The following is a 25,905-nucleotide window of genomic DNA, read 5'->3' on the forward strand; positions in this document are numbered from 1 at the left end:
ATAAAGCACTCTATTACTTTGGGTCGAGTTTGCGGTATATAAAAACTGCAAAAAGAGATTGAAAACAAAGCCTTAACATAATGAATGACAAATAGATACTCATTTAGTGCCCGATTTGTACAAAGCAAAACCAGAAAATATTGATAAATCACAGCTACCCCACTTAAATGGTGTGATCTTAGGCCAAGTCAAGTCAAGTCAATAAAACTTTATTTCGGTTATATTGCAAACCATAAAAAGTACACATACAGAATAAAATCATATCAACAATAAAAGTACATGTCATATAAAGTGCCATTAGTGGAATAAAGTCCATAGAGTACAATCAAGACAAAAATGGTGTTATAAAAAGTACAGAGTTCACAATGGGTCATTACTGGTCCAAGCAATTTCTTATTTTAACAGTCAATTTAAAAAATTCCTTAATTTGGAGGATACAATCACTATACAAGAGTTGTAAGTACATTAACGCTGGTCTGATTTGTAAAAAATTCAATTTTTTAAAAAGTGATACTAGATAACGCTTGCGTGGGAATTCATAAAACTTGCATAAAAATATAAAATGCAGCATGTCCTGTGGAGACTTTCCGTCGCAGCCACAGGGAGCTTCCAATTTGTTAAAAATATCTGATTTTGGTCTGATCAGCAGATGATGAAAAATATTTAGTCTAAACCTTGTTAAAAGATATTTTTCATGGGAGGTCAAAGCGCCAGCCAGATATGGTTCTATAGTTTTGAAATTTTTTAGCATGGCACATTTCCTCACACTTTGTTTTTGGAGCTCCACTTCCTCTCTCTGCATCCTCCTGTCCAGGAGGAAGGCCTGTTTAATGAGCTCCAAATCCCCTGTTGTGATTTTATTTGGATGTTCGAACAGGTCCAAGTGACCCAGCCTGGCAAAATTAGACTTCAAATATTTCAACCAGGGGGTACACATTACATTATCTTGACAGACAAAGTCCTTCGCAATCAGATGCGTTAGTGGAATATCCTCATTCAGCCACATTCTTAGCCAGCAGATCAAAGGCCGTAGGGAAAAGAAGTCATTTAAATATTGAATCCCTAGCTCTTCATGTACAGTGAAATTGGCAGTGACTACCGGGACACACAAAAGAAGCTTCAGGAAACAGTTTTCAGCAATCTGCAACTGCTCACCACCAAGATACCCCCAGATTTCACTCCCATACATAACAGTTGCCACTGACTTAGCATTGTACAATTTCAGCATGGCACAAATAGGTTTTTGCCCCAATTTTGTTGCGAAGTTAAAAATGGAGGCATTAACTCGCACAAGGTCTCCCCTTTTTTTTGCAAGATAAGGGGTCCAATTGAGTTTAGCGTCAAAAAGAACCCCAAGATAAGAAAACGTCTTTGTAGAAGGGATTACAGCTTCACCAATTCTAAAAATAAAAGTTTTTTTTAGTGGCTGGCCTACTTGCATAACAAATGATTTTGAGTTGTTCACTAAGAGATCTCTGTCTGTCATAAACAGGTTAAAAGCATTTAACAAGGATTGAAGCCCTTTTTCAGTTCGCGAGATTAAAACTGCATCATCTGCATACAGAAGGATCGGAATTCCTCGTCTTCCAACTCTAGGGCAATCTGCCTGAACTCTCTGAAGCACGTTATCTAGTTCATTAATGTAGAAGTTAAAAAGGAAGGGCACCAAGATGCATCCTTGGCGAACACCCTTTCCAATGTTAAAATTATTCGTTACCCACAGGTCTTGAGAATATCTCACATTAGCTCTGGTATTGTTGTGCAAATCAGCCAAAAAACCTACCAGACCATCATCCACCCCCTTCTCCCTCATGGACTGCCACAGCCTTCCCCTGTTAACACAGTCGAAGGCTGAGGACAAGTCCATGAAGGCGAGATGGATGGTGCCCCTTTTCACTACAGTATACTTATTGAGTATTAGAAAAAGGTTCAGGCACTGGGTTATTGTAGAACGGCCTTTACAAAATCCGTACTGAGCAATGGACATAATGTTTTGTTCCTCTGCCCAATCGGATAGTCTCTGCAGTACCATTCTCCCCACGATTTTTACCATACAGTCTATTAATGAGATGGGTCTGTAACAATGTGGGCTTCCCTTGTCCCCCTTCTTGAAAACCGGGACGATTGTAGAGACGCCCCATGATTGTGGGCAGCCATCTTTCACAGCAGCATTAAAAACAGACTCTAATATAGGTGCCCAGAAGTTTGGGTCGGACTTGAATAGGTCCGGTGGGATCCCATCATGTCCAGGGGCTTTCCCGGCTGTTAATCCAACAATACCCTTGATAACCTCTCCTCTATTAAAACTAGTCATTTCACCACCACTGACTAGGGGAGGTGTATTATCAGACCCATCTAACGAGTAACAATACAATTTCTTAAAATGTTCTTCCCAGTCATCTTTAGATATGTAACTTTCTAGCCCATGACCTTGTACCTGAGACAGGAAAGGTTTCCTCATCAGCGCCCAAAATTTAGTACTACAATATAGGGTTGAGGGGTCAAGAATCTCACTCCAGGCCTCTTTCCTACGTGATTCCTTATGCCTGGCGGTAATAGTTTTATAATTCTTCCGGCATAGCTGTACATTCGCTTTTATTCTTGGTTTAGCAGCCAGTGCTGATTTTAGATTTCTGGCTGCTTTTGAACATTCCTGGTTAAACCATTTGGGTCCCTCGGTCATCATCTTTTTAGCAGGAGCTGATAGCAGTTTTGAGACCTTGACCGTTAGGTTTTGGAAAGCGCTGAGAATATTGTTTGACTGTGCGCCTTCTTGCATGCAGATCATAATCTCGTCTGCACATTCAACTTTAATCTCTTTGTACAGCAGATCTGGGGTGATCATAGACCATCTCAATCACCTTCTCCCATCTGTCGTGATCACCCTACCTGAAGTATGATTCTGCCCTTCTTTAGCTATCAGTGGGCCCCTCATATGCACAGACAATGGGTTGTGGTCACTAAACTCGCTGTCATTAATGTTGAAAGAGTCCACAAAGGACTGCATTGGTGGTGTTAAGAAAACATAGTTGATGAAGGTACCCCTCCCATGACCCTTAAAGGTCGGGATCTCAAATAACATAGTGGGGTTCACCAGGGCCATTGTCGCTGTTAAGTCCAGATCATTGAGCATATCATTTAAGTGTTCCCCCTGGGTAGTGTGTTCAAGGTGAAAACCCTCAAACTGTACACAGTGAAGGTCCCTGATGCATTTAGAGAGGGGTCACCGCAAGGGTGAACATTAAAGTCCCCCATAATTAATAGATTGTGCATGCAATTCTTCATAGAGTTGCTAATAAAAACATTCAATGCAACTACCTGACTAGGAGCAGAGCTATGATTAATAGCATTATAAAAATGTACCACACCGGCCGTACAATTATCCCCCATTAGGACTAGACCAATGATACCAGTATTACAAGTTGGAACTCTGTGAACTTTGCTAGATAGTGCAACGGAGATAAACGTGACCATTCGCCCCATTGGTCTACCTCTAGTAACTGCCTTTGCAGGGATGTAAAAAGCCTTGTACCCTTCAAGAAAGTGATTGCATTCAATAGACCAGGTCTCCTGCAGACATATAATTTGATACTGCTTTATATACTTGATCCAGTTACAATCCCCCATCTTGGAGCCCAGGCCCGCAATATTCCATGAAATTACATTGTTCTCCCTCACTTTTGCACAGGATATCTCTGTGCATCCCACTTCCTTCTGCAGACTATCAATTCCCTCACCCACTGACTCCTCAAGTCAATCACAGGCCTCTAAACCTGAGAGTGTATCATATCTATTATGTGTTACAATGTTGAACAGAAAATAGCTGGCTGGGTTGCTGTAGGGTTATTCTGCCAGCTCCTTGGCCCTCAACGACTGGTGTCTTATCAACCGCTATTGCTCTTCCAGCAGCGGTAGAGGCCAGGTGCGTAGCCAACATGCCACCTAATCTCACCACTTCTGAAGCCATGGTGTCTAATTTGGAGATCAAGGGTTTCATCAGCTCAGCCATTTTTTCTTCTAACTTGACTTCCATCCTATGTATTAGTAAAGCAAGTTGCTCCAAGATTATATTTGTGCCATCCGCAGTTATCCCTTCCTGCTGATCCTGCTGATCAGTTATATCTGCAGTGGTATTTGCAACTGTGTGATCTTTCACAGCTCTTCTTTTATTGTTCTTCCCCCCCCCCGTTTGGTTTGGGGCCTTCTGCATGATCTAACTGGCCTAGGGGAAGGCAGTGACTCTTCTACAGTATCATTAGTTATATCAGGTCGGTCATCGTTAGGTTCAGCGTGAACCTGTGCATCGACCGATATAATTGTGGTACCCCCATTGCCTTGATTCAGATTCTCAATTATTACCAAGTTTTCCATTAGGGGGGAGGACTCTTCACAAACATCACAATGGTTCCCTCGACCCAATGAAGCCCTTCGCTCGGAATTAATTTGGGTCACCTTTTTCACCAGGTAATTATCCATTGTCCCAAGAGCAGGTGCAGGTTTATTTGACTTCATCGTAGACATAGTTTCCACACAGCCAATCAAGATACCAAACAATATTCACAGGCACTTTACTAAATTTTCTGTAAATGGGACTCACGTAAAACATTTCTCCGTGAAGTGGGCGCCAAGATCCGTGCCCCAGCCCAGCCTCCTCTGGCCTCTGAGGGCCTAAGAGGGCCCGCCCTTTGCCCGGGCTCAGCCCGGCTGTCGCCCGCGCACGTCCCACGACGCGGAGGGAGCGTCTCAGTTAAGTAGCGCCTCCGGGCGCGCTCAGGCAGGAACCAGGAAGTAACCGCAAGGCTCTCTGGGAGCTGTAGTCTCCAGCCGTGGAATGGCGATGCTGCTGCGGCGCGACTACAGCGTAAGGAGCCCAGGATCTGACAACTGGCCCAGCGGGTAAGGTTCTCCTGCCACGGACGTCTGTGTGATCTTAGGCAAATATTTTATTTTACCAAAACTCAATATTCTTCATTATCACGTATGCATGCACTTTTAACTATGTGAGTTCCGAATTTCAGCTATACAAAAGGTGAGGCTAAATAAGCCAAAATATTATGAAAGCATTACCATCAGGTAACTACACATAAACTAACTTGTAAAGTAATTTGTTTTTAAATGATAGTGGCAGATGCACTGTAGTACATTATGAAAGTCTATTAGTTAATACACTGCAGAGGTCTGTGTGTAACCAGAGAGCCACAAAATTACATCTTAGTGCATTGGAGAATAGTTGTGTACTTCTAGTGCCACGAGGTCAGTCTGTGACAGAAAGCACTGAGATTATGTCATTCACTTTTTTAAACTTGCAGTACACACAGTAGAAGATATACTGCTACAAAATGCTTAAAAGGTTAAGATAAAATGATGTTTCCAAAATATATATTTTAATAATACAGAGACTGTACGTAAAAAAAAAATCACATTACTATCCGTTCAACACCATGCCAATTAAAAACACTCACTACACAACTAACTTGTTAACTCTTTCCACTAACACTCAAAAAGAATGTCTTTGCCATCCCAAACCTTTGATCAATTAAAGCCAGTATATGTACTAACTCCCAGGCATCCTTTACATTTGCAGATATTTCCCTTTACATTTGCAGATTAACTAGTAGGCCTCATTTACATTTCTTTCAGGCAGAAGGCAGACTGTCTGCCATGTTTTGGGGTGACTAAGACCAAAAACGGGTATGGCTCTAATCAGTAAGGCTGAGCCCAATATACTAGAAAACAAGGGGAATGCCAGTACTGATTATCATTCAGAAATATTTGACCTAAATGCATAAACCATACACATTTGCAAGCTCATTAGTAGCTTGTTTATTTAAAAAATACGCTACTTGTATCACATAACAATTTAAGACATAGTCAACAATCGAAGAAAGTTATAAATAAATTATCGGTAAGGGGGCTGGAAAACAATTCACTCATACCTTAATTCACTCAATCACATATATGCTTTTGCTCAACATACCTCATTCATACAATCCAAGCAGTACACGCACACCAAGGGGAAATCAGTAAACCCAATGTGGGGCACCTGGTCTGCCAAACCAACCAGTTGTTTTAACTGTTTTTTTCTTTTATCTATAACTAGTTTTAATCAATTCAACTTAATTTACTTAAATACCAGTACAACATTAGAATTTAATGCGACACAGTCACACCTCATTCGTGGAAAGACAATTTTGGCAGAACCGATGGTCTACGCGTTCCGAATCCCACCACTTAAGGGATTCTCCTCAGGACCACACCAATCAGTAGTGCAAATAGCAATCAGGCTTTGATTTCTAAAGAGATATTTGCCAGAAATTCTAAAAATTCTCCCCTACGTCCACTTGTTATATTTTAACGAAGAGCCACAAAGGGGGCGGCAGCAACTTAGTCTCCTGCCGCCGGCCGGCATGGAGGACACGCCGGCCTGTACATAAACGATCATTGGCCTTTAGCTGTTTTCATGTGTGCTGCACAACACATGAAAACAGCAAAAAAAAGGAGATATGAAACATTTCTCCTCTTTGCAGTAGGGTAAGACCAGCTTTTCCCTGGTCTTAATTCTGCTGCTGCCTCCTATTTACGCCTCCCTTGTAAATACGAGGTAGCATCAGAATCAATGGTTGTTGCGGCGAAATGCACACAGCAACACTCATTGCCCTCCCATTTCACGTTATGCATACCATGAAATGGGGCCTTATTTACAAGGCAGCGTTAAGCCAGGTTAAGTGGCTTATCACTGCCTTATAAATAAGGTGAGGCCCCTATCGCCATCACAACATCACTGAAATGTGACGTTGTGATGGCAAAAGGGGCTTGTAAATATGCCCCTGTATTTTTCAATTTTTTGGTGCAGTACTTCAAGAGCTTCTCTCGTAGCCCTTCAGCCTAACTCAATTTCTGTTTGAAAAGGCTCCCTTGAGCCATTGAGCTGACAAGCTTGTGGAGATGCACCTGTGCGCCTGTAAGAGGTACTGAGACCTGAAAGGATTGTGGCAGCCTGCTTAGCAACCCCAGATTAAATGTGTTTTTACCTCTACTGATGACGGATGATATCCAGAAACACGTGTCTAGAGATGTACAGCACTAACCTGCGCCAGCTTTGGGGGAATACTCCAGTAAATATTTAAGTAAGCATGTACCATGAACTGCATTTACCATAATGCTAAGGGGCGAACTGTGCTGGGAGGTGAAGCAGTGTGCTCCCACCCCTTTCTACCTGTACAAAATTGCTCAGTTACTGGTGCAATGCAGGCTTAAAGCAGCCAGGAAATCTCTTGCTTAATTGTTGAGATTGTATGTTTTCTTTTACAATTCATGAAAACTTGGCATTCTACTAGCAGGAGGAACAAACATTTTGGGAAAGTTAAGGCGAAAAAAATATTTTAAAAACTGGTCCAGAACACGGATTGGGAGAGCACTTACTGGTGGAAGAGTACATTGTGTTGCGGACACATTCCCAGGCTCTGCCGGATGGTGTCCATGTGGGTTTGGATATCTCTGCCGCGGACAAATACTGTGCCAGATGTGGGCGGATACAGGCCCGTTATGATCGACCTAGACAAGCAAAATACAATGTAAGAAATATGCAATTAGTCATTTGACAATTTACAAAAACAAGCATTCTTTCACTAAGCCACTAGATGGCAAAAGTGCGCCTCCATTGTATATATGAAATAGTGTGCTTGTATTTCCACGTTGTGTAATTTAAATTTGTTCTGGTTGTGTTTCAACAAAGCAAAGGTGATCCCGGTCTCGTCCCTATTACTCGTCATTGGACCTTGTGGCGGTCAGAAATTCTACTTATCACACATGTAAGCAAAGCAGACCATCTTTTCGAATTTAACTGCTGTAGGTGGATGCACAAGACGAAATGCTGGGACCTCTGAAGCAGTGCTTCCCAAACTTGCTAGAGCCACGACCCACATTTTAGAATGATAATAGTTCGAGACATACCTAGCTTTCATGGACATGAGGGTGCCATGCCAAACGCACATGGGTGCAACAAGACCACAAAAGATGACCAGGAGCAGATTTCTATCAAGTCGTGTGCAACAAATCGATTTGATTTGATTCAAAAACGTTACTCGGCATAGTTCAGAACAGCCATAAAATTGCAATACAGTATACCCTTGACAAATATAAAACATAACATTCACTGGTAAGAATAAAAACATGTAACTAAAAAAAACAGCCGTGTCTTCCCTTGTATTAATGTATAGCATACTTTTCCTGAGGTGTATTGTCCCCTTATGAAAAGTGCAACATTACAACACACTGTGATTTACAAACAGCTCATTTTCCATTGAAATAGGCACACAATTTGCGAAGACATTTTTTTACTGATAAAACTATATTGCACACAAATGATAACGTGTGGAAATCAGGTTTCTGTGAATATTTATCATTTGTGCATCACCATGTAAAGTGTCTTGATTTGTTGTGAACCTAGTAAATTCTTTGTTTCAATCACACATCAGAATTACAAACAAGCATTGGCACTGCCAATTGGTCTCGGCATATTAATTATTTTAGTGGTGTAGTTGCTATTATAAATATATTAATATACTGTTAACATAGGGTAATGAAGTTGGAATTATATTGTAAAACGGGTGGAAACTAAAGCCATTGGATAACTTCAATGTAAAGGACGGCAGTCCTCCCTTTTGCAAGGAGCAAATCGGACACAAAGTACTGGCAGTGGCGGTTCCTCCATGGGGGCGTTTGGGCGCCGCCCCCCCTGCTTTCTCGCCATGCGAGAAGCCAGAAACAAATGGTAGTTAATTATTGCCGTAATAATATAACTACCATTTGTTTCTGCCTTCTCGCACGGCGGGGAGTGGCTTGCCCACTGTTGGTAATACTAACGGTTTGGGCAGCCTGAGGCCGCCCAAACAGACAGTATTAACAACAGTGGGAAAGCCACTCTCCCAAGCCACTCCCCCCTGCCCTTGAGTAACACCACCCACTCACTCTCCCTGTTCTCTCTGTATGCTGCAGCAGCAGCATACAGAGAGAAAATGACATAGTAAAATGACGTAGTCTGTCGAAATCCCCTCCCACCCGGCCCCACCGATCTCTCCTGCACGGGCCACTGATGGTCATTGCCAGGTTGTCTCCAGAGAACATCGGGACTATGGGTGAGCACCGTACCCAAAATACTCTTAGGTTTTGAGACTCTCTCATTTCTGCACTGAACCACTGCCAAAAAATCTGTTGGCCATGTACTAATGATGATAGTTGCTGGCACTTTAATTTTTTGGATATATTCTGCTGTTAGGGATACCATTCCAGTGGCTTACTTGGAACTGGTTACTGGTGTCTAATGCTGCATTTTAGTTTCATGTGGTATTCTTTTTAGGTTTCGCCCTGGCGTTGCAACTGCGTAGCAGTTGCTCCGCCCAGGGCGAAATCTCATGATCCTACATATGGGCTTTGGTCACGCCTCTGTCTCCCATTGGCTAGCTCCATAAATGGAGGCTAGCCATTGGGAGACAGAGGCTGTCAATCACGCTTTCCCCTGAAAACGCGATTCGGGGGCGTTTCTCGCTCTTTTTTTAAGTCCCACCCCTTTGTCCTGGGCCGCGCTGTGATTGGCTGCCGGGCGGGACACCCCCGTGACGTCATTCCCCGGGCCGCGCTGTGATTGGCTGGCCGGCCTGGGACCTGACTTGTTTGTATTTGTATTTCCACTGTACACAATTTTGAAATGCCATCATGCATTCAAAAGAAAAGCTGAATTAACCCGGAAAGCCCTTTGGTCCTTCTTCGGACATACAGACCTCTCGCTGATTGAGGCACGCACATCCCAACCAGGCTGGGTTCTACAACTTGATGCACTGTGTGATCCGGTGCAGATTCTACGTGTTTTCAATTCACTCCCCTTTAATCTTGGAAATGCCGAGAAGCACTGGAGCCGAAGGGAAAAGACCCATTGAAACGATATGATACTGGCAAAAGCAAGTCCGTGTAACCTTGTGTGTCTTGGTACTCTCCTTCCTGTCTTTGTATTGCAATCCTCTCCGCCTCGGTCATTCACGAACAATGCTGTTCTGCAAAAAATGCGCTATATTGTGCTACCACTGAATGCATGGTTGTCTTCCTGCTTTGCGTTTTCTTATATTTTTTGCACAGCGCCCTGAAACCAAGTTAGACGGAGCGTGCGCTTTATAAACAAACAAAATAGCCAGACGTGTTTTTTTCGTCCTGAATGGCTTCAGGCCTGCTACATAAAGATATTCTGGTGCTGGAACTCTGTTGGCACATCACAACATAATATCACTTGAGAAAAAAACCGTTCTCCAGCGTCAGCCAAGCACTATACGGACCACTCAAACCAGTGCGCAAGAACACCTCTCTCTTTCCACAAGAGGCACACTATCTGCATATTTTCATTAATTGTGTTTCGAATATGAAAATAGATTTCTGTTGTTCTGCAATGTACAGCTGACAGCCTCTTGAGTGTTCTGGACACAAGTGAATACTTTCTATATAATCACAGGTCGGAATCAGCTCTTTCTGCGGGTTGAATCGGGATTTAAATGGCCAGGATGCGCTTCCAGGCGCGCCAGCAGGGAGATAAGGGCGCGCGCCTCGCCTGCCCGCATCCTGCATCCCCGGCCGAGCATCGCTTCTTGCTCTCTCTCTTCTTCATTCGATTTGCAATTGGACTTGTGCTTGTAAAGAATGCTGTGCGAAGCCTTGTCATCCATCCCACTTCTGGCATCGGATGCAATCCGTGCTCCCTCAAAAAACATGCATTATACAACCGGCGCATGTTATTTTCGGCTACTCCGGGAAAATGTAGCAAGAACTGAAGTGATTTAATCATCAAAAGAAATGAAAACTCCATCTAGTGCCTCGACATACTCGGTGCTTTGTCTGCCCCTGCGGGTGTCTTTAAAAACACAGGCTGTAGTGCTGATGTATCTTGCATTGTTTGATGCTTTTCAGCTGACAAGTTTTACAATATTTTTTTTAGCCAAAAATTAAAATATGTGTCTCTGTTCGAGGTCACTTGTCAGTTACCCGTTTAATGTGCCCCTATGCTGCATCAGAGGCGTTCTGAAGAAACAAACCAAGAGACAGAAGGGCAAGTGATTTATATACGTCAGAGGAACCCCGATATGGAAGTATCAGACAACATTACGAACAAAGAAGGTGTTTCAATTCCAACAGGGATCTTATTGAAAGCACTAACTCAAATACTGGGAAATTATGTTTTGGTTTAGTATACTAGAACAGTCAAAATAATAGGATACTATTTAAAGATTGTATTTAAGAAATTAGTGTTTGGGTTAAAAAAACGTGTTTTGCTTTGTTAAAGAACACTTCCTATCTCTAGAAGTCAATTTCATCTAATAATGGACACAGGCTCCAACTGCAATTCCCAGGTTTTGCTTAGCTTTCATGAAGAGGCTGCTAATTAAACAATGAGTATGTCATTCTAGGTGATGCCATTGGGCATTGGTTTAATGTACTCTCCTCCTTGGAGACTAATTGGCTGGTGGTGCTAGGGAGTGCAGAGTGCTAGGGAGTGCAGAGTGCTAGGGAGTGCAGAGTGCTAGGGAGTGCAGAGTGCTAGGGACTGCAGAGTGACTGCAGAGTGCTAGGGAGTGCAGAGTGCAGAGTGCTAGGGAGTGCTAGGGAGTGCAGAGTGACTAGGGAGAGCTAGGGAGTGCAGAGTGACTAGGGAGAGCTAGGGAGTGCAGAGTGACTAGGGAGTGCTAGGGAGTGCAGAGTGACTAGGGAGTGCAGAGTGACTAGGGAGTGCTAGGGAGTGCAGAGTGACTAGGGAGTGCTAGGGAGTGCAGAGTGACTAGGGAGTGCTAGGGAGTGGAGAGTGACTGCAGAGTGCTAGGGAGTGACTGCAGAGTGCTAGGGAGTGCTAGGGACTGCAGAGTGACTGCAGAATGCTAGGGAGTGCAGAGTGACTAGGGACTGCTAGGGAGTGCAGAGTGCAAGGGAGTGCTGAGTGCTAGGGAGTGCAGAGTGCTAGGGAGTGCTAGGGAGTGCAGAGTGCTAGAGAGTGCAGAGTGCTAGGGAGTGCAGAGTGACTAGGGAGGGCTAGGGAGTGCAGAGTGACTAGGGAGTGCTAGGGAGTGCAGAGTGACTACGGAGTGCAGAGTGACTAGGGAGTGCTAGGGAGTGCAGAGTGACTAGTGAGTGCTAGGGAGTGCAGAGTGACTAGGGAGTGCTAGGGAGTGGAGAGTGACTGCAGAGTGCTAGGGAGTGACTGCAGAGTGCTAGGGAGTGCTAGGGACTGCAGAGTGACTGCAGAATGCTAGGGAGTGCAGAGTGACTAGGGACTGCTAGGGAGTGCAGAGTGCAAGGGAGTGCTGAGTGCTAGGGAGTGCAGAGTGCTAGGGAGTGCTAGGGAGTGCAGAGTGCTAGAGAGTGCAGAGTGCTAGTGAGTGCAGAGTGACTAGGGAGGGCTAGGGAGTGCAGAGTGACTAGGGAGTGCTAGGGAGTGCAGAGTGACTAGGAAGTGCTATGGAGTGCTAGGGACTGCAGAGTGACTGCAGAGATTAAGCTAATGGCAATGTAAATGACAATGCCATTTATTTATCTGTTTTCAAAACCAACACATAAATACAAATGTTGTAATTTACAATGCCAATAGCTCTAACTTTTCCAAAGGCAAAACCATTGCATTGTAAATGCTTGTTTAACTAGTGGGATTTCCTTTTACACCAAATTTGTATGATCCAAATGTCTAAAAAAGCCCATGATGCAATTGCACCCAACAGAAACTATTGGGAATGTGTCACCTAAAATGCCACCTGGGTAGTAAAGAAAGGTAGATATGAGAAATAGGAGTACATACAAGGTTGTTGTCTTCCCCGCTCCATTGTGACCGAGGAAGGCTGTGATCTGGCCCTCATAGAACGTGATGTTCATTCTGTCCACAGCCGCCTTGTAGGTGTTTGGGAAAACTTTCACCAGGTCTTCAACCCGAACTCCAGCAATCATACCCGGTGGCTCCGGCTCGAAAAATGGGTTTCCTTGAAAAAACACAAAATCAAAGGGGTTAAAGGAAAAACAGGAGAAAATTTAAAATGTATATTGTAATGCAATTTTTCTGGGAGTAGAGTTGTATGTTGAATGCATGCTTGGATGATAGAGACGTGTGTTGGATAAGTGGCTGCACAACTAAAGCTGTATGAAATGAATGTGGTGGATGCTTTAACAAATGGATACATGAGTGAGAGACGAACGTATTGACGAATCGAACATCTAGTAGAATGCAGTATTGTACTAACATGCTATTGCAATTTTGCAAATCAGCAAGTTATGAGTTATATTAAACTTCCTACTTCTGGCTGGATATAGGTTTTATAATTTTACGTAAACCACCTTCCCAGGAAGTGGTGCCAGAAAAATATCGTATGCTTGTCCCTTTGTGTACTCCTGAGCTGTATTTTTTAAACAGTCCTCATGGATAACTGAGCTGCACAAATAACCAGCGACTGAAACTAGTAAAAACTAAAGACAGACTCGTTTTTCAAAGTACAGTTGTCAGATTGGTTAAAACACAGGAGTGCAAAGTAGTCCACTGGGGCTGGAAGTAGCCCGACGGGGGTCCAGACTGCTGTTCTTGGCTCCCTCTAGATGATTCAGCAGGCCTGTACTTTCATTGCTAAATAGTTCACTTACGTGCGTCGCAGGAAAGCTAGAGACTACTGGCTGGGGCTAACATGCCTCTGCATGCCATCAAGATACAATGTTTCATCCTTGGTCTTTCAGTTCTTTAAAGCCACAGTAATCTGGCACTTGTAGTCCAACTGGTTTAATTGAAGTGTACCATGACTGCAACTCCCAGAGGGTACTAGGCTGCCATGCAATCCTCACATGGGTGCAACAATATCACAAAAGATAACCAGGAGCAGATTTCTATCAAGTTGTGTGCCACAGGTCGATGCAATGTGATGCAAAAGCTTTATTCAGCACAATTAAAAACAGCCATAAAAGTGCAATGCAGTACATCATCAACAAATATCAAACATAAAATGCACTGGTAAGAATAAAAACATGTAAATAAAAAACAGCTGTGTCTTCCCTTGTATTAATGTCTAGCATACAATACTTTTCCTGAGGTGTACGGCCCGCTTATAAAAAAGTGTAACATTAAAACATACAGAGGGGTCTTCAAGTGCAAACAGATAGCTTAGTGCAATTTTGTGATCTAATATTATGTGCAAGAAGAATTGGTTTAAGATAATATCTTCTTAGATTCTCATAAAAATCACAAGGGATCGTATCCAGTGGTCGTACCTTCATTTCAGGAGAGGCAACTAGGTTGTGTACTGTGCCCAAGCACAACCTAGTCAGAGCAAAACGGTGCTGAATGTTATTCACCCAAGACACGTAATATTGAGATTCAACCTGTAAATCAATCGACATGTAAAAGGCAACTGTTGGCTTTCTCACTTCTTCACACATTCTATAGTCCTGCCTGTATTTTAAAAAATGATGCCTTAACAGTACTCTTATCAAGGGATAAAAACCTGTTTGGCTCTTGCAAATCAGACATATTAAATAGTGTTCTAAAAGATTCATATATATATAGGAAAGCAGAGGGATAGTAAAAGCATGATCCAACACAAGACAATTTAAAATAACCAAGTCGACAAAAAATGTTTCACCAGATAGAAAGCCAAAGTAATTAGGGTTTTCGTAAAAGTAGATCTCCAAAACTTGCAACCCAACCTCTTAATGAACAATCCGGGATGATGCGGAAGCTGGTAAACAAAGCAAACGCTTTAATAAAAAGGAACTCTCCTCTACCTGAAGGGAATTACTAGAGGTGTAGCCCCACAGCCCTCCCCCAAATGTAGCAGTGGACTACCTTCTTGTCTTATATATAGATCATCTCATAAATCGGTCGGTGCCCAACGTATGAGAAAACCTAAAAATCCCCTCATAATCTGTTGATCTCGCATCTAACATTTCAAACCTATTGGGTCCATGTGCCGCTGCTCGAGAAAAGGACCCCTAAATAACAAAAAGAGTTTACTCTAGCTATTGGCGAGTGCCAAATAAAAAATGATCTATACTTTCGCGCCTTCTTCCCGCAGACCATTGTAAACGTTTTCAATGTATTAGTCACCGTTTTCCTAGATTCCATAAAGACCCCAAAGGCATTCATTATTTTCTGCAGCAAAAGGTCATTTTGGTGATGCTCCACGTAGCTGGCAACTGCCCCCATGTCATGAGGACGCTTTTTACCCACTCTTGGTTTTGCAGCAAGCAGCAGCACTAAGCGGGGAACAGCGTTTACAACGCAACTTTTACAACGCAGTACCTTTACCAAGCAACTTTTACAACGCAAGTCGTTACAACGACTTGCGCTGGGGTGCGCTCTAGGATAGGGAATAGTTAATTTACTATCCAAAACCTTCCCTACTATCCACGGGGACTGGAGTTGGAATAGTAAATTAAACTATTCACTATCCAGCACCCCCCAACGCAAGTCGTTGTAACGACTTGCGTTGTGAAAGTTGCGTGGTAAAGGCATGTGCTGTAAAAGCATGCGTGGTAATGACATACATCCACACCAAACTTTGAAAAGCCTTTTAGTTTGACTTTGCTCTACAAACCTTAGAGGCTTAGCACTGCTAGCTGAAAAACCAGGACTGGCTGAAAGTAATCTATGTGACACTGGCTAGTTGACAGCCATATCCGCTTCTTGTACACGAGCTGTGCCATTTACACAGTTTTAGAACATCAGGCGCAGTTTAATCAGTGCACATATTTTAAAATAATTAAGATTGTTGAAATAATTGCTTTTCCTAAATTTTCTTTCGAGTTGTAGCCCTTTAGAGAAGCATCTCCAGACTCAAAATTCAGTATTTATAATAGTTTGCACAGGAGTAGGTTTAGAGAAGCCTTAGTGCAAATAGAATTCGTAAAGATTTGCTCGTATGCCTCGAAGATGCTCCAGACCTTTCAAGATTTGCTGAGGTTCCAATCTTTAGAAAGGCATGCTTTTCCTAATTTGCAACATACCAATGCCTTGTGAATTCAGCCCTCTGGTGTAACATTCTTTACTGAGACGTATATCGGGAAATTGATCAAGCTATCATTACGTCATTCTCGACCAATCCTTGACTTCCTTATTTTCATAACATCTTATTATTTGTTTACCATTTGTTGTTGTAAGACCTAAGGCTGACACCCTTGGCATCAGGCTAACATTGCACCATTACACCAGGGACATTTGAGCTACTCTGGACTGCTCACCACACCATCTCGAGCTTCAAAGCTGAGACAACAATGGCTTGCTCAACAGGAGATGTGGTAACATTGGTGAACGGCAGTACTGAATTGGCTGATTTGTGGGTCAGCTAAGGTTACCAATCCTGCTACCTTAGGGAAGAGAACCTTCGGGAATTAGGGCCATTTTTGAGAAAAGATAAAGAGTTTTCTACTGGCCTCATGTCAACTTAAACAACTAATTCCAAACCTGGCTTTTCAATCAACAGTGCTTTGCATCCTGGGATTTGTTGATCAATGCTTGCAGGACTTTGGGTGGGTTAAAAGGGGCGTGGCCAATGTAATTAAGGGCATGGCTTAAAACACATAATCTAAAATAGCATAATTTGCCACCCAACTTGTATTTTGCTGTTTCTGTCATTGCATCCAGATAAATGATACAACAAGTAACATCATACCTACAAGAAGTCAGGACTATTGGCTTTGTCAAATGGTTGATAGTTGCATAAGATAAATAAGCAGCAACTATGGCTTGTATATAATATTGAAAAAGCTTTGACTTAAAGCACTGGTGACACCACGACAATGTTGCTGCTACTAAGTTTCAAAAAGAGAAGGGAAATCCAGAGAGAAAATGACTCTCTTTAAAGGATTTCCCTTCCCGTACAACAGTCACCTGGCATGACATCAGGCGGTAACTTCTCCACTAGTGAAAAGTGAGCAATGTGAGCACGAGCACATCGATGTGCCTGATGTCACTGCAGTCCGGAAAAAAAAACAGACTGCCTGTGTCAGGTCACAAAACAGAGCCTGATAGAGATGCCGGTGCTCAGCACCGGTGCGACCCGGCCCACTTAAAGCCCTGAATGCTTGTATTTGGAAATGCAAAACTACACGTCCCTACATGCAAGGTGCCTTTTTAAAAACGACTTAAAGTCATTTCATTAAAACAACAGAACATATGAAAGATTGACATAGTAACGAAAAGTTACCATTGAAAGCCTCAAATTCCCTACATAGTTAACAGTGAAAACCCACAGCTTCTAAATAAATTCAGCCGCAAACTATTCTGTTCCACCAGTCTCCCAAGTTCATCACAACAGGCCTATAGGCCATGGGAAGGGAATGGGAGAAGGGCCTAACAGTCCCCAATTATTTAAGGGAACCATCATCTCCACAGAACCAGATCAACTCCCACCTAAACAATCCCGAGCAAACCTGAAAGTTGGACATGATCAAGAAATTTGTGATTCTATTAATTCATATATCCTGTGCTTGTTGCTCTCTAACCATACGTACACCTGCGCTTATGCTTATGTGTTCCATGCCTCACTTCTTTCCACTTCTGTTTTACATCGAGGCGCAGCAACAACACATGATAACAGCACAACTCGGGTCCACAAACAGGACATCAAACCACTACCCGTATGGGTCACATGACAAGCACACACGTTTCCATCTATAGCACTCCCATGCGCAAACACATCAGCGCCTCGTCAATGGTATGAGGTGCTCTATAGATGAAACTACAATACCTTTATTTGTCTCCTCATCTTTGTCTTTTCGTTCTTTCTCTTCTTCATCTCTTCTTTGCTTCTCCTCTCTCTCCCGTGCCTCTTCTTTCGCCTTCTTCTCTATATGCTTGCAGGCCGCTGTGTCCCGGGAGCTGTTCTCCATGTTCTCCATCTTCTGAGCTGCTTTCTCACAAGCATTATTCTGCTCTTCGTCCTTGATGCTCTCATTTTTGTTTTCTTGATTCTCTACAATGGACATATAAAGTGTGTGATACTTTAAGAAGTGGTTTTCAGAAAAGATCGGCAAATGTGCTCTCATTTGTGTAAGACAGGATCAAACATGGTAAAGGAGCCATTGTAGCCTGAAAATGAGGTTATAACATGACTCCATACAAGAGGGTACACATTACTCCAACAACTAGGCTTTCATTTAACAACCTATTGTATCCTGGGAATAGTAGGTCTAGCTAGTATTGCCAAGATTTACCAGATTATATTGGTTTTGCAAGGAAAGACTATAAATAGATTACATTATTGACTGCTCTGTCCTCTATTTTATTTTCAGTCATGAACAAATAGAGTCTTCCATTTCATTGCAGTGGAAGTCATTTAGACTTTATAAATGTGTAATTCATTTCACAGTTCTAGGCACGGGTTTTAATGAAACCCTTCTCACTAAAGGCTAACTGTTGCTCTGAATGAAACATCGAGTCGCACCTTCATGACTCCTAGGGGTGGTCACTCATGATGACTGATGCGCGGATAAACACAGGCTGTGAATGTTGCCTCTGAATCTAGAGCATCTTTCAGGCATCAGAGAAAGGAGAGTGGGCCCGAGACAAATGAATGGGACTGGGATGGAAAGATGTAGACAAGGCTCCTCATTTAGGGTGCCAGTTCCCTCCAATTACCAGAAGTCACAAGTTTTGTGCTCCAGAATGGAGAATAATATTCCAGGCTCAGATATAACGGGTATTTTTTGGATGCCGTTTCCAATTCTAGGACCTTCTGTGCAGACATTTTGCGATAACGTTTTTGATGTTACTGGGTGCAGTCCCGCACCCAGTAAAACTCAGAATCGAGCAGGGCTGTATCTCATTCTCCTGATCAATACTGCTTCGCTCCACGTCTGTGACTTGAATGGGTCATAAAGGACATGGTTATAACTAAGGCAGACATTGAAGCAGATACATTTGAATACTACCACCAAACTATGCAGAAGAGCTGGCCTTCTTGACGTTTCAGAACGTCTGAATTAGAAAGAAACAAACCAAGATGGAGGTCGTAGGTCCAAATGCCAGGCGTTTGTCATAGATTTCACTCTGTGCTCCAGGCGCTAGGCCAATTTGGAAGATTTCTGGCCCCGGATTGTGGCTGGATAAACGCATGGCTAATAAATGCAGGTCTTTGCATGGCGGGTTGTTTCTAGCACTCAAGTGGTGGCTTCAGGTGGGCTGTGACTTGGTGAAAAACAGCCATACATCTTGGCATAAGGCATATCCTTGTCTGAGTTGCCATGATGTTGAACTGTTCAAAGAAGTGTCTGGCTAGCCCCAAACCAGCTTTGACTCAACATGCTTCCCCTTTAACAATGACTCCTTCTCTGGTGACTGCTGAAAACCCTTTAACTTTCATTTTGGAGTATAATTGTTCTGTTCTGGCATGGGTCACCAAATTAACGCACCAGCCTGCAATGAATTTAATCTCCTTTGGAAGACCACATACTTTATACCCATCTGATATGTGATAAGTCCACTCAACTGGTACTGGCCCAACTCAAAAGATGCACTTCCATAACAGTAGCCCTTCCAGAAAAACTCTAACGCCCCCTGCCTTCTCCATCCAATCATTGATATTACCCCTGAATGCCATTTTACAAATCTTATACAGTTATCCTCTCTGCACAGAAATAAGTAGCGAATCTTTTTGAACATTACTTTCTTGCTTTTTTCTCAGACCTTAATTCGACATCAAACGTCTAGCTTCACAGAGGGCTCAGTACTTAATTAAACCTTTTCTAACTTCACTAATCCGTATCTGTTATTTCAGCGCTCTCTCTCATTCCCTCACTTTTTTCTCTCTATCTCTCGAGAAACGCGTTTACCAGGGTCCTCCCCTGGGCATCGCACTCAGGACGTATGAGGCGCCCTTACTATGTTAAGTTACATTTCCGGTTGTCCTGCACAACGCTTTGTTGCCCATGTGATTAAGTTGGCAAAGAATTGGTCAACTCTTGCAAGCTTTTTACAAGCCTTGGGGTGCTTTCTTTTAACATCTTCGTCTCGGGACGATGTTTACAAAGCTGAAGGCCATCCATCTCTACAAAGAAAGTGAAAATCTGTCTGGGGAGTCGGTTTCTAAGCACTAGAATGCCAGAGTGTGTAGGTATACACTTCCAAGAAGGGGCCTTGGGTTATGAAACAAAATGGTAGTGTAGAAAATATTGAGAGGAAGAATGGGGTAAAGATCTTTTATCAGATAGTGCTCACTCTCTATTATAAGTAGGTGTTACTGCCAGCTTCTTAGGGCATTAACAGCTATTAACATCCTCTGAGGAATAGGGTAATTAACTGTTGGTAACACCTTGCTACCATTTGGTAATAAGGCTATTACAACTCATGCCCCTATTCACACCTGCCTAACGCAGCCAGAAAAAACATACTTACTCCCGCTGTCTACCTAATGTTTCTGAAACTGAAACTATAAGATGCTAGGAAACAACAGTGACAGTGCATTAAGCGTTCTGATTGGCTGACTCCATCTCAGCATCCTATACTGTTTCGTCATCTGTCGAATCTCTTCACTCAATAGCTTGCACCTCTGGTTTTTAGATAGATGTCACAGGATTAATACAATTCACAAGGCTTGTCCCGATAGGATTCTGGTCAAACGTGTTATAATTGTGTATATAACTGAAAGTAACTGTATTTTGAGCTTGCCTCCACCGCACGATTATACCACCCCCACTGCCCCCCCCCCCCCGCCCACCCCAAAACTCTGGCGCCCAAGAGGGTCATGCAGGCCTGCGCTGCATCCAGCAAATAAAATCAAATAACTCTTTAAACTAAAAAAAGACAAAAAATGCTTTTTTTGACGTTCATTTTTGCGGACTGGTGAGGTGCAATGTGTCTGTAATCAGGCAGCAGAGAGAGCACACCATTGCATATAGGGGTGGCTGGTGGTTTTGAGAGGTCGGAGGTTGCCAAAATTCATCTTCTAAAACATTCCGTATGGCTCCTAATCACTACTACAAATCCCCAGGGGCGAGTCAAATATTCAAGGAATTTTTCAGATTCCTCACTTTATTAGCTCACTGACAAATGTAGGCAGCCTAGATTCCATACTTCTGTGCTGTCAGTTCCATGGTACGAGGCCTTCTGGACTTTCTGGTAGCTGTCATGTGATGTCTGACAACTTCAGCCAGTCTTGACTTTTTCATAGAAAACATTTTTCAAGTCTGTTCCATTATCGCACACCTACAATGTCAAAAGTAAAACTACAAGTCCCAGAAAGCAAGCTGAAGTTAGCTAAAAAGCCAGGACTGGCTGATAGTGCCCCGCTTGATGTGGGACACTTGGCAGAGGCGCCTTCCGAATGAAGGAAAGATAGATCAGTCAGTGCACTGGGCACTATGAAGGGGTGCAGTGAATGTGAAAGAGCTCACGGGAGGGCTGGTGCAGTTGCTAGGGTACTGACTTTGGGAATGGTAGACATTTACGCCAATCCCAGCGTTGGTTCTTCACCAATCATTGTGTGACTCTCGGTAGATCACTTGCTCTGGTGCTTCAAATTGAAAAAAATGCATAATATAAAAATGTGCTATGCAAATATGTAAAACTTAGCTTGGTATACGTGACCCTGATTTATTTTAATGTACAGCACCTTTCCCTCTACATAAATACTGTTTTTTCCAAACTAAAGACCACAGAGTCAACTCAGCTTAAAGTATACCCTACTGTAAAATGACTATTGTACATAATTACAGTTAGTGGATCTCTAAGTCCCTACTACATGCGCCTAGAGTCAAGTCAAAAGCAGATAGTACTGTAAATAATACTGTAAATAAGCATACAGGATGTCACAATAAACAATTACAAATGATCTATCTTGCATGCGGGAATCAGAACCTATTATAACCCACCCCAACATTATGTATCCAGCCGAACTATTAAATGTCCTGTGTGACAACCTGCATGTGGTATGTACAGTATCTTTTGCTGATATGCTCTAAGGTGTGGGAATAAAACATAAAAAAGAGGAGACTTCTAATCTTCGTCCATTAGCAGTTTCCGGCAGAGCAATCATTTTTTTCTTATTCATAACCATGCCTGTTTTTCGTCACTTTCTGTTAGCGGTGTTCTTTACCAGTTCTGTGGCACTGTGTGGTATTTTGTTTGCTTGTAGACATTGAATGCATAAAATCATATATGATTATTAAAGTCGTTTATATTGTCGTTCTGGTGCCTTGGTTTGAGCCTCCCCTCCATTTAAGCCTAAATGTTGTAAACAAAGACAACCACATATGGTATAAAGTATAAAGACCTAGCAGGCGTGTTTTATGTTGTTCATCTACTCTGAAGTAACTTGGTTCCATTCGACACGTGTTTTGCCCCAAGGCCTGTGGTGTCTGCAAAGGATCAAGTGCAGGGTTTAACCTTGAATATAAAGAAGATTGTTTTCTGAAGGTCTTAGAGTTAGATTATGTTTTCATTCCATAACAGTTTCCCATCTTGCAGTTAAAGAACTACACTTTGAAAAGACACCCTCGGGCGAAACACGTGTCAGCTGCAACAATCTAACTCTAGCCTAACTAGATGCACACAAAATAAGCACGAGACACTCGAACTTGATATTATACATCATATGAGACTATATTTGTTTCCTCTTTACATCTATATAAACACCTATACATACATGCACACAGTTTAATAGACCAAGGTTTTAAATGTCCCCGAGTTCCTTGGGCTGTGTGTTATCTCAGTCACAAGGACTTTAAATGCCTTTCTTAGAACTAGAGTGTGCTGGAGTCTGATGGACTGAATGCCTATGTTGGCATGAGTGTACGTGCAGGTCATTGGTTCTGTATATCCCTCGTCTGGTGGGCATATACGTGAGTTGGTAGAAATGTGTTTGCCCAAGTCAGTGCACTGAATGCATTCGGTATATGTGTCTGAATCAAAGAGAGTGCATATGCCTGTGTTGGCAGGAGTGTATGTGTGTGCCTGAATTAAATAGAATGTGTGTGCCTGTGTTGGCAGGAGTGTATGTGTGTACCTGAATTAGATAGAAAGTGTATGCCAGTGTTGGCAGGAGTGTATGTGTGTACCTGAATTAAATAGAATGTGTATGCCAGTGTTGTCAGGAGTGTATGTGTGTACCTGAATTAAATATAATGTGTATGTCTGTGTTGGCAGGAATGTATGTGTGTACCTGAATTAGAATGTGTATGCCTGTGTTGGCAGGGATGTATGTGTGTACCTGAATTAGATAGAATGTGTATGCCAGTGTATGTGTGTACCTGAAATAAATAGAATGTGTATGCCTGTGTTGGCAGGAGTGTATGTGTGTACCTGAATTAGATAGACTGTGTATACCTGTGTTGGCAGGAGTGTATGAGTGTACCTGAATTAAATAGAATTTGTATGCCAGTGTTGGCAGGAGTGTATGTGTACCTGAATTCAATAGAATGCGTATGCCTGTGTTGGCAGGAGTGTATGTGTGTACCTGAATTAGATAGAAAGTGTATGCCAGTGTTGGCAGGAGTGTATGTGTGTGCCTGAATTAAATAGAATGTGTGTGCCTGTGTTGGCAGGAGTGTATGTGTGTACCTGAATTAGATAGAAAGTGTATGCCAGTGTTGGCAGGAGTGTATGTGTGTACCTGAATTAAATAGAATGTGTATGCCAGTGTTGTCAGGAGTGTATGTGTGTACCTGAATTAAATATAATGTGTATGTCTGTGTTGGCAGGAATGTATGTGTGTACCTGAATTAGAATGTGTATGCCTGTGTTGGCAGGGATGTATGTGTGTACCTGAATTAGATAGAATGTGTATGCCAGTGTATGTGTGTACCTGAAATAAATAGAATGTGTATGCCTGTGTTGGCAGGAGTGTATGTGTGTACCTGAATTAGATAGACTGTGTATACCTGTGTTGGCAGGAGTGTATGAGTGTACCTGAATTAAATAGAATTTGTATGCCAGTGTTGGCAGGAGTGTATGTGTACCTGAATTCAATAGAATGCGTATGCCTGTGTTGGCAGGAGTGTATGTGTGTACCTGAATTAGATAGAATGTGTATGCCTGTGTTGGCAGGAATGTATGTGTATACCTGAATTAGATAGAATGTGTATGCCAGTGTTGGCAGGAGTGTTTGTGTGTACCTGAATTAAATAGAATGTGTGTGCCTGTGTTGGCAGGAGTGTATGTGTGTACCTGAATTAGATAGACTGTGTATACCTGTGTTGGCAGGAGTGTATGTGTGTACCTGAATTAGATAGAATGTGTATGCCTGTGTTGGCAGGAGTGTATGTGTGTACCTGAATTAGATAGACTGTGTATACCTGTGTTGGCAGGAGTGTATGTGTGTACCTGAATTAGATGGAATGTGTATGCCTGTGTTGGCAGGAGTGTATGTGTCTACCTGAATTAGATAGAATGTGTATGCCTGTGTTGGCAGAGGTGTATGCGTGTACCTGACTTAGAATGTGTATTCCTGTGTTGGCAGAAGTGTATGTGTGTACCTGACTTAGAATGTGTATGCCTGTGTTGGCAGGAGTGTATGTGCCTGGTTTGGTAGGATGACTGTATACACCCGAGTTTGTGTGACAGTATATGCCCTGACTGCAGTACTATGTGAACCTGAGTTGGTAGGTCTGTGTGCCACTGAGTTATTGGGAATACATAGACCTCGGTCATTGGGTCTGTATGGACCTCAGTCTGGGGGACTGTATGTGCCTGTATTGGCAGAACTGTGTGTGCAGGTCGGTGGGACTGTGTATTCCTTTGCTGGTGGGTATATGCAAGATCTGGTAAGACAGTATCCGCCTGAGTCAGTTGACCATCCTAGCCTGTCTTGCCAGGCCTGTATGCATCTGAGTGTATGGGGCTCCATATGCCTGTGGTAGCAGGACTGTACGCACAAGTCAGAGAGTGTGTTTGTGCGTGACTTGGCGGAGGCCACGTACCGGAACTGATGGGAGTACACATGTCTTAGTTGGCAGAGCCCATGTAGCTCAGTTTGGTGAAGTGCATGTACCAGAGTTAGTGCGGCTATTAATTCCCAAGTCAGTGGACTGTATGTACCTGAGGCGATAACACTGTGGGACCTTAGTTGACTGTACTGCATGTACCTGAGTTAGTTGGACTTTAGGTGCCCAGGTTCATGGGACTATATGCTGATGAATTAGTGTGCCAATAATGGGATGATTTAGAGGTGTTCTATGGCCCTATTCTAGTCACGTGGTTAGGTGTATATCTGCCTCGGATGGTGGTCACATGGGTACCTAGGTTGGTTGGAGTGTACCTTCCCACTGACTCAAGTGTAGACCTGAGTCAGTGGAAAGGTATTAACCTGAGTTGGTGGAACATTATGCACCTGAATCAGTGGGGTTGATGGGCTCAGTTGTTGGTGAGTTTGTTTCTCATTAATGATAGGGTTTAGGCCTGTTTTTGGTGGGAGAACAGGTACCAGAGTTGCTTGGAGTTACTATGCTTGAGCCAGTTGGAATGTATAGGACTATTTTTGGTGGGCCTATATGAGCCTAGGTTGGTGGGAATGTATGTGCCCAAGATGGCAGACTTTAAGTGACCATTCATGCAGGTCGTCATCACAGCCTATAACTAGCATAAGAACGTATCAGCATGCTTGGTCTAACAAAAAAACATTGTTAGATTGTTCAGCTTTCTTTATTTTGTTCATTGAAAGTATGAAACGAATTAACACAATTTAAGGTAAACAATGAGCGTCTTATGTGTATGCAACTGTTCTTTAAAAATCAATAACATTCTACTGATTCCCCTGTCAGAACCCAGCATGATATAAAGCAATGCTATAAATAAATAGAGCTTATTCAATCTCCTACCTCCTTCTTCTAGTGGCGGGAAGTCATCTGTGTGCTCATGGACTGAAAGCTCAGTTACGACGGAATCCACTTTTGAGGACCGGAGTGGGAAAAGAG

General features: G+C 42.8%; 1 protein-coding gene across 1 annotated transcript in view; it reads right to left on the minus strand.

Annotated features, from left to right (window-relative positions):
• ABCA4 (ATP binding cassette subfamily A member 4) overlaps positions 1-25,905 on the minus strand; it is a 1,114,059-nt gene that overhangs the window by 551,262 nt on the left and 536,892 nt on the right. Inside the window, exons 18-21 of the mRNA XM_078650330.1 lie at positions 25,810-25,878; positions 17,748-17,972; positions 12,824-13,001; positions 7,423-7,554 (exon numbers count right to left, since the gene is read on the minus strand). Coding sequence (XP_078506456.1) covers positions 7,423-7,554; positions 12,824-13,001; positions 17,748-17,972; positions 25,810-25,878 — 604 coding nt within the window. The remainder of the gene's footprint in view (positions 1-7,422; positions 7,555-12,823; positions 13,002-17,747; positions 17,973-25,809; positions 25,879-25,905) is intronic.

This window comes from Lissotriton helveticus, chromosome 1_1, assembly GCF_964261635.1.
Source record: "Lissotriton helveticus chromosome 1_1, aLisHel1.1, whole genome shotgun sequence".
NCBI lineage: Eukaryota > Metazoa > Chordata > Amphibia > Caudata > Salamandridae > Lissotriton > Lissotriton helveticus.